Source organism: Lipophrys pholis, assembly GCF_963383615.2.
Source record: "Lipophrys pholis genome assembly, chromosome: 21".
NCBI classification, from domain to species: domain Eukaryota; kingdom Metazoa; phylum Chordata; class Actinopteri; order Blenniiformes; family Blenniidae; genus Lipophrys; species Lipophrys pholis.
Window position 1 is genome coordinate 18,738,086 of NC_137649.1, and position 10,176 is coordinate 18,748,261.

Genomic DNA, 10,176 nt, shown 5'->3' on the forward strand with positions numbered 1-10,176 from the left:
CACCCAACCAACTTTGTGGTGCGCTGTGGCGTTAATTGGACGCAGCGTGGAAACACCTGTAACACCAACTTACGCGCATAAAACTCAGGACTGATTCCAAGAAAGCTCTTAATTGATGGTCTCAATTCAGGTGATCAAACGAAAACCCCTTCATTTTCAAAAATGGCTGCACATCGTTTGTGATTCAACACATAATCAGTGAATAACAATGCTTGTTCCAGTACAAATGTTGCGGGTTCAAGCTGTCTTAGTGCCAGAAGTGTTCTTGAGCAAGACCAACTGAACCACTTGATTACACCCTTGCATGACGGCTATTTACCATTTCTAAATCTAATGGTATCAAATAGTTTCCAGTGTGGGGGAGGGTCTCCAGGGGGCGCAGCAGTAGTCTATTGTGGGAATCAGGAATCCTGCATTTCCTTGAATTTTTTTTTTTTTTAAAAGAAATCATAATCCAAATCGATTATTAGTGGGTAAAAACTTATTTTAAAAAAACACAGAATTTTCTAAATTAATTCAGATATAACCAGATATTTCAAACAGTAAGCCATAAATACTGTAACTACCGTGAGAAGAGTTAAATCCAAACAGCCATTAAACGTAGTATCTTACAACATGATAAAAAAAAAAAAAAAAAGACCAAGACTGGCGGAAAAAAAAACATCTTACTTGGCCTGAGATGAAGGGTGTGCATCCTGAAAGTTGGAGGCTGCAAAGCGGTTCAAGGTCTGTGAAGGCGGGACTCATCCTCACAGACTTTGACAACCACTTATCTAGCAAAAATACTGCACTTTGAAGTACTTTGAGGTAAATTATACTCCAGCTATTTCCATTTTGGTGTTATTGCATGTTTATATCCACCCATATCACTTTATCCAGCAGGTGGAGTCAATCCCAGGTGGCTATGGTCATAGGTCACCATGTCTTTCACAGAAAAACACATAACCATACAATCAAATGTATTAACATTCCCACTTACAGGTCATTTAAAGAAACCATTGAACCTCAAACATGTGTTTCTGTGGGGGAAAATAAAGTCCATCATGCACGGGGGAAGCGCGCTAACGCCACATAGAAAAAGGCTCTCAGGCTCTCATTTCTTTATGAGCTGTGAAGCAACGCAGTGATTTTCTGTTCAAACGGTTAACACTGGTTTATTTTAATACATATTAGATAAAACTGTGGCGAAGGAAGTCCAAAATAGCTCCACCTCCGGCTGCTCTCTCATTTATACTCAGATAGCTGTTCATAACTTAGTAATAATAATGTTTGATGAAATAGCAGTCATGAGGGCAGTTTGAATTCTTTTTTAATATAATATGTGCAGTGTTACTATATTTATGCAGTTGTAGATACTTGTACTGGTCAAACAATACAAACACATCTTCCACCACGATTCGCCGCCCGAGCATCAAACCTTTGCAAAGTTGTATTGATACACGGGGAAGATTCCCAGGGGTTCTCATATTCCCAGGTTTAGTGTTTGTGAACTTATTCCACTACACTATATTGATTATACAATGTGCGTTGCAGAATCTGAACCACACTCATGTATTGGTCGTTCATCTACGAATTGTCCTTCATTTATAAAGGAGCTGAATCAAAACCTCTTGTAAAAAATGTTCATGTTTTTCCAGTAGATTTCCAAACGCAGTTATTTTGACCAGGTGCCGCAATTGAAGTTCAACAAGTATTTGTGGGATGAGCAGCAGAGCCCTGTAAGAACTCGTAGTGCTCATCACCCAAATGCACGTTATTATAAATGTGGCACCACTTGAAAGGGATATAAGCAGGGGTACAACATTTATTGCCAAGAATATAGAAAACACAGTGTGAAGCCTCTTTTGAACCCCAGTGGATGTTTATGTCACCGTTTAGTTATTTAGAATTTTTTTTATCCTCTCACAAGCCTCCTTGTGGATTGGCTGAATCGACCCGACATTTTAACATTTGCTTTTCCTATAACTCTCTTTCACCCTTTAATTAACTACACCGATAAGTGATTTTTTTTTTTTTTAAGGGCTTAGAGTTCACCCCAAGAGTCAAACACATCTTATATTTTCATTAACTGGTAATTAAATGGAATTCTTCCACCATGCCGTTGCTTCTTGAACAGTAGCTTAACAAAATGATTGGCTAGTGATGGATTCTGATTGCCGCGGTTCCTGCACATTAACATTTTAATTACATTCCATTAACGGCTGTAGTGGGTATGCCCCGGATTAAGTCTGACTTTACTTCATCATTGCAGTTTTTTAGATGCGATTTTGAACTCCGAAAGTCTCGTCCAAGAAATGCGATATGTCCTTAGCATGCAGGAAAAGAGCTGAGAGAGTAATGGCAAATATTATCAGTTGTTATAATTGGTTGTGAACTGGATGTGCAAGGGAAGGATATAGTTGTATATTATATACCTTTGAGTCTGGAAATGCAACCCTCTGCTGAATTATGTCAATAACATAAGCTCTGTAATGCATCCCCTCTCACAGTGGTTACAGCTATATGCCCACAAATAGGGCAAAACACACCAAATACCTGGCTGCTTCTAACATTTAAGTAAAGCCTTGTTTCTAACTCTCAAGAGCCACACTCACAAATTTCACTTTGTACTCACACTCTCATGCCTCATGGGCTTTGTCACACACCAGATAGTAAAATGTTGTGGACTTCTTAATGAGTTTAACTCCAAACATTTCTGTTGTTACCAGTTGGGGTCCATGAACAATTTCAAGACGTTAAGATCTTTTTGTATCCCGCAGCCGATGCCACTCTTACATGATTTGCAACATGTTTTGAATTTCTTTTCATATTTGTTTGTTTTTTTAAATGCACATTTTAAGGAAATGAATCTACAAAATGAGGATGGCATACTGGGAAGCGCAGGCACACAAATAAATCAATCGCCAACGGCTCGGGCATGTGAATGGTAATTTACTAGATGACGATCAAGGAGTACAACTTCCCTAAGCTGCCCGGGTCCATTATGCAACACTTAGTTTACCCATTTACTGCCAGTGTAGGGCTTATCCTTAATTACACGCACACTGTGGGATTCACAATTAAGCTGAATCAGGATGTTGGGCTGGTTTGAACAGAACGACCGCTGACTAGATGGAGACCTTAAAACCAAAGTAGACAAGTTCAAACATGAACTAGTCCTGTGTACAAAAGCAGGGTCCAGAGGCCCTCGTCCAATCATCTGCCCCCTCCCCACCAGTTCAACATATCCAAAGAGTGTCGCAGAAAAACAAGAACATGGTTTTTGTGATACGCTTTTTGTCTATAATCAAATGTGCTTTTTTCATGAGAAAGAAATGAGTTGGAAAATCATAATGAGCTATCGTCCAAACATCAGAATGCTGGTTTGCTGAACCGACCACATTTGCAGTCATCTGCAGTTCTTCTTTTATTGTTTCTGTTATCGCTCCTTTTACTATGAAACAGGAAGCCAAGAGACAGAGTTGTAAACTTCAGAGAAATTCAGATGTATTGTCTGTTGTCGGGTTTCTTTCACTTTTACACATGATAAGGGAAGTGCATATCGTCACTTAAAACACGAGCAACAGGGTTGAGAGGAGTGAAACCATTGACATCATAACACTGGATTCAAATCAATTGTATTCCTAAATGCCACATCAATATTTCCTACAAAAATAAACGGCCTTTGATATTTCCAATAATACATATTCACATTTTAATCATTGATATGAATAACTGTTATTGAGATTTCAAAACAAAGTGAAGAACATATTGTCGAAGGGTGTAAATGAATATGTTGTTGCTGTGCTGGATGATGCTGACCAGTGGAAAAACATGTCACGGCTGTAAGTCAGACACTGTGTTGGTCTCAAGATGAAGCTTTGAAAAGCTCAGAGGTAAAACTTTAATGACTCCCAGCCTTCACTGTTTCCAGCACCCTGTTGTTTTCCTTTCTCGACAACGAGCACAGCCAATCACCGATCGAGATTTTTGCCATCTTGGAGAGCTTGATAACAAGGCAGTCTGGTCAGTGGTGCGGCAGAGCGCAGCGACACGGGCCACATTATAAACTGAACTCCAGTCTGAGAAGACGTTATGATCTCTGTGTGATTAAGACCAATTTTCAACTATGCTCGATTTAACGGTCCACCTGATGGTCTTGAGAATCACTGTCTCCTGCGTGGGATTCGTTGGTAACATGCTTCTCATCTTTTCCATCACGCAGACCAAGTTGTCCCGAGTGAAATCGTTTGAGACGTTTCTGCTGGGACTGGCGACCGCTAACCTGGAAGAAATTATCATCATCAACGTGTATGAGTTTTTGATCTTTCAGACTTCCTCCGGTACCGACCCTTGGTCGTGTCGCTTTTTGAAGTTTCTGACCGTCTTCGGTGAAATTTGCAGTATCCTCTTCACTGTCCTCATTAGCATCTTCCGCTACCAGAAGCTGAGGGATGCCGGCAAGAGGGTCAACCTCTCCACTTACCTGGACAGCATCAGGTCGGCCTGGATGATGAGCGGCGTTTGTGTGACGCTCTCGGCGCTGCTTAGTCTCCCTATTTTTGTCATTGACCTTCAAGGCTCGGCAGAAAATGTCACAAGAAGCAACGGCAGCTGCCCACCTGACTTCTTCAACTGCGGCAGGAAATATTGTCCAGTACTGAACCGCTTGTACAAATACTTGTTCCTCTCGGTGTGCCACTTGTTGCCGCTGATCATCGTCACAGTGAGCAGTTTCCTCATCCTCAAAGTGCTGCTCAGCCAGAGGAAGATGGTGACGCCGGTGGCCAGCGTCAGCGGATCGAGCCAGTTCAGCAAGAGGAGCAGAGATCCGAGGCTCCAGCGGAGCACCATCGCCGTCCTGGCAGCGATGGGATTATTCCAGGTTGACTGGACCCTCTACTTGATCTTCCAGTTGACTTTTAGTGCAGCTGATTCTCCACTTTGGGCTGAAGTTGAGTTCTTTATCTCAATTTCCTACACGTCCCTGAGTCCATATGTTTACGGAATCGGGAGTAACCTGTTCACGCTGAATACCTTTAAAAAACAATAATAAAAAGCTTTTCAGTCCTGCTTTTTTTTTTTTTTTCCGCAAATGCTGTTTCTTGTGAATAAATTGTGCATTATGGTGGTATTTGACCTCATGGTATTCATTTGACATCTTACATCGAACAAACAAATGAAAGGATACAAGATTGGTTGGAATTTAAGTATCCAAAAACTAAAGTAAAGCTCTGGTGCAAAAGTATGACTATGATTTTATTAAGTTGTAATGTTTCGTGTAATCACATCATTAGTATTGTCCTCCTGTGCTGAAAGCACAGAGGGGCCATCATTATTTGGGCTGAAAAACAAAATGTTTTGTTCCTGAACTTTGGTATTACCCCCTTATAATCAGAAGAGGGTCTTTAAATCTCATGTACTGTAGTATGATTTAAAGTAAGGTTATCTCCTTAACTCTAAAAACAGTCATCACACCAACTGCTGTTTTTTTATTTTTTTTATTTTCCCGATGACAGATGTCCTCTTAATTGTGATTAAACCGGTCTATCTTGATATTAAAACAGGTTCAGTGGCCTTGAAACGACAGAGTGGAGTCAGACAATCCCAAACACAGTTCATTTATAAATACTACGATTCAGTTGTGTCCTAGCGAAACTAAAAGTTGAAATAAAAGATCAGACAATACAATCGATTTAACTTTAGATATCGCGAATATGACAGGAATTTCCAGTTCCCGCTGTTATGAACACAAATAGTTGAATATTGACACACACATTACTGGATGAAGTTTATTTGGCTGCTCAGATTAATTTTCTTGCTCTTCCTGGTGGAACTGGGTATTGAACCTGGGTCACCCACAGATAAGGTCAAGACATTACCTGGCACACCAGTCCTAGTATTACTGTATAATAATATACAACATACAACAAATCCAAGCAGTTTAATGCAATTAATGGCACGATACAACACGTAAGATTCGGTTTGTGTGTTTAAAGCAGGTTTTGAGAGTCTTTGGTTATTGTGAAGACTTGGCTGTTAAGTTTACTTGAACCTTATCCCAACGAAGTGTGCAGAACATAAACATTTCAAAACACATTACAAGGAATATTTACTTTGATAAGGATTTTTTTTTTAACAGTTACGTAACTATCAAAGTCTCACCCTGTCCAGATTTTTTTCATCTCACATGATTTCACGAACAAAAAAGACAAAGACGGAAAAAGTAAAAACAGTACAACAATTCATAAAAATATTTTTTTTAACATACTGTCATCCCTTAATTAATTTATTTGATTGTCCTGAAGAAGAAAAAAAATAAGTTGTACAAAAAAATATATACTTTTATTTTTATGGTATGAATTTTCCAGCTTTGGTGTATCTATAAGAAAACACTCTGAAATGTGTTTATGTGATTTCATACTCACTGATGAGTACTAAGGAAATACTGACGTGAAGCCGATCGTGTTTATGTGAAACCTATTGGAAGTCCATCCCTTGCGTCTGATTATACACACCTTGTGTTTGGAGCTTATCTAAGATGAGGATTGGGACATGGAGGATTATGGACAGCTTGTAATTCCTTCTTCTTTTTACCTAATTAGTGCAAATGGTGCTTGTAAATATATTTTGTTTGTTGTTATAGAACGCTGATCCTACAAATTGCAACATCCTTCATTAACCCTTGTGTGACGTTGATATTTTTGTTATTCAGCCTGTGAGTGCCCACTGCGTTTTGAAGTTTTTTAATTCAATATAATAGAGTTTACCTTAAAACACTCATCAAATCTGTACGTAATCCTGAGTACAAGCAATACACACAGCATATATGGTAAATATTTGCCCTTTGTTAGATCACACTTGTGAATAAAAGTGCTAGGTTTCTTTTGTTTGTCGTTTGATCAAATCACATCACTGTGTGTGTTGCATCTGTACTTCTTGCACTTCACAAATGTGTTTTGTGTTTCTCGGTCCGTCTTGGGTCCACAAACTTTGCAGCTGGCTGCAACCGGGTGTAAAGAAACAATCAGGATTTTTTTCTCACCAGCACTTTCCAGTTCTACTGTTATCCAGGACACAAAGGTGTTGCACACTGAGATATCCAGTATTTCAAAGAGTATCGGCAGTGGCCATCGTCCATGTTATCCACCCCTCCTTTCGTGGCATTATGACCCATGATGATCTCTGGGTTTTGATGCCACAGATTCTACAATCCCTCTGCAGTGTGCTCAGAGTTGTTTTTCCGTATCCTTCACACCAGCTTGTGCAAGTTGGAAAACAATTGTTGAATGTGATGTTGTGTCTACTGAGTCGCTCATACTGTGATTTTTCTCAGGGGTTCCTCCATCAGGTTTCCCTGTGTAGACTAGCAATTTCCAAGCATATGAGGGAGGGACATCATTGGCAGCCCAGAGCTTTAAAACATATTTTGCCGGTTAGATGGTGAAGGGCGACCCATAAGTGGCATCAGCTGCTCATCAATAGTGACATTGACAGCTGGGATAGATTGTGAAAAAGATAAAGATTGGTTCCGGTAAGACAGTGAGTAAAATGTGTGGGAGCGTGAAAGCAAACGGGTGTCATCGTTGAATTTTGGAGCAATCTCTCAACCTCGTGTGGGAATGGCAGGGGCAGAAACACAAAGCACGCATACTAACAGCAGGCCCATAGAGGAGGACAGAGTAAAGGTACACAGGAGTTACAATTTCCACTTTTATCAGTCCAGTGGACCAGAACATCCTCTACGAGTAAATGTTTAGGGGGGTGTGCAGTGTGTGTTTATTGATCTGATATATGCTCTTCACAGAAAATCAGTTTGAAAAAATAATTAATGGTATAATTTTTCTGTTGATTAAAAAAAATGTAAATGTCCCACCGACCAAACATCCTACAAGAGTTATAAGTGCAACGCTTACAGTTTGACAACATTCCACAGATTATATGAAAAGGCCTGAGAATTCCAGAGATATTTGGGCAGTGAAGGTGAGGTTGCACAGCCATCTTATCTCAGGAGCAAAGCAGATCAACGTTGTTTTGGATACCAAGTCAACCACATGCCTTTTCTTTTGAAGCTGCGCTTAATGCCGATGCAGTTATGCGGAGTGGTTCCCGAAATTTGCGCAATTTTTTTGCGTGCTTGTAGGTCCTTTTTTTGAAATAAATTTTATGAAAATGATGATAAGTGACCCATAAAGTCGTCCACAGGGAGCTTTCTCATTGGCTACTGGCGCCCTACCGCCACCGTGAACGTGTTACGTCACAGGCCGAAAGCACGGATGTGTGTGTGTGTGTGTGTGTGTGTATGTGTATGTATGTGAGAGAGGGAGAGAGAGAAAGAGAGAGAGACTAGGGAGAGGGGGTGAGCGAGGAGCGTGTGAGATCTACACACACACACACACAGAGACACACACACTGAATTTTGATCGAAAGGGTGCGAGAAGTGTAGGGAACACACGGAGACACAGTGCGAGCGCTCAGCGTGGAGGAGCCCACGTGCCGGATATTTTCGCGCAAACTTGCTTCAGAGTTGTTGAAAGCTTCGAGCCGCGGACGGACGGACAGACCCCCCCCCCCCCCCCCCCCCCAAAAAAAAAAAAAAAAAACTCCGGGATGGTCGAGGACTCCCGCCTCCCTCGCGCCGGCTGCACGAGAATCACGCGCCATTGAGGAGGGGTGATACCGTGCATGCGCTTTGGCCGCTGCTGCTGCTGGTGCTGCGTGCACTCACGGGGTCGGTCGATGCTCGCGCGGCCTGGCGTGGCTCTTGGCCTCCATTTGCCACTCGGTGTTTACCTCCGAGGGGATCCGCCGATGCGATCGCGACGCGCAACAGTTTGGAGTTTCGCCGCGGAGCTCGTTGTTGTGTCGCTCGCGCAGAGGCCACGAGGCGTTCAAGGTGAGGCTTTTAACGAAGGCTGCAACTTTTCCAAGTTGGTGGACAAGACGGCCTTCCTCTGTGTGTGTGTGTGTGTGTGTGTGTTTGTGAGGAAGAAAGACTCGCGGGCCCAAACTACTCAGATCCTCACGTTGCTTCGTCTTGTAAAGAGGAAACAGTTGCAGTTGGAGCAGTAAAATAAAATGGGGGGGAGAAATGGAGGTAAACATGCAGAGCTGATGCCGGTTTAACACCTTTTCACGCGGCTGCAGCTGCAGCACGGTCGGTGTGATGTGTGAATTGATCTTGAGCGGGGTCACGACAACAAACTCACCGGGTCACACTTGTTATTTATAAATATTGCGTATTTATTTCTAACAACACAGCAAAAGATTGCAACATCCAGTTTGGAGCGTCTTGCAGCCATGCTGCGTGACACCAGGCTTCCTATTGGTCAGTGTGTTTTTCACCAAGACAAAGTCCACATGTCTCACCCTGCCAAAGAAACCCAACTTTAAAATACCTCCTGGGGTGTTGATGTGTAGTATTGCTGTTTCAGTTGTTTCTAAGGGGTCATCAAAATATTCATTCCAATTTGGTTTTGTGTTTCTATTAAATTATATTCAGTGATTCTGAATTTAAACTCATAAATAATATAAATAAGCTCATATTTTGCCTCACAGTGAGAGTATCACTGGTAAGGACTTTATGTTCTCCCTGTGCTTGCATTGGTTTTCTTCGGGTACCAGTGCTTCCTCCAGCAGTCTAAAAATAAGTATTTAAGGTTAATTGGTGACTCTAAAATGTTCTGCAGGTATGAATGATTGTTTACTCTGTGATGGACTGGGGAACAGTCCAGGGTATTCCCTGCCTTCAGCCATAATCATCTGGATCGACTCCCAACACACCGTCCGCTCTCGGTTATATGAACACGATAGATAGATGGACGTTTGTAATAGTCGGCAAGGTAACCAAACAACCTTGCAGTTCAAATTTTTACCACCAGGTGTGGTAGCGAGTCAAAAAAGCTGCTTGAAGGATTTTAAACCCAACAATGACAAAGCTCCTCTTGTTGCTCCTTAGTATATAAGCAATTAAGATTAAATTACCTATTTAAAAACTGCCTCGGATTACTGTGGAACCATTCCAAAATATTTACATATTAATGTACTTTTCACAACCATCAGCATGGTTGTCACTTCTTACATCTTTGGCGTTGCTTGTTTTTCGGTGTTTATTCTTCATGACCAAACTAATGTCAAAATTACATTCTATTATACAGTTATAATAAAGTCCGGACTATACCAGTGGTGCTACGTACT

General features: G+C 41.3%; 1 protein-coding gene across 1 annotated transcript; it reads left to right on the plus strand.

Annotated features, from left to right (window-relative positions):
- Window positions 1-4,177: 4,177 nt before the first annotated feature.
- Window positions 4,178-5,032, plus strand: ora6 (olfactory receptor class A related 6; the record flags this gene model as incomplete). Its single annotated transcript, XM_080491097.1, has 1 exon — window positions 4,178-5,032. The coding sequence occupies one exon, from the start codon at window positions 4,178-4,180 to the stop codon at window positions 5,030-5,032; it is 855 nt and encodes a 284-aa protein (XP_080347223.1).
- Window positions 5,033-10,176: the final 5,144 nt, after the last annotated feature.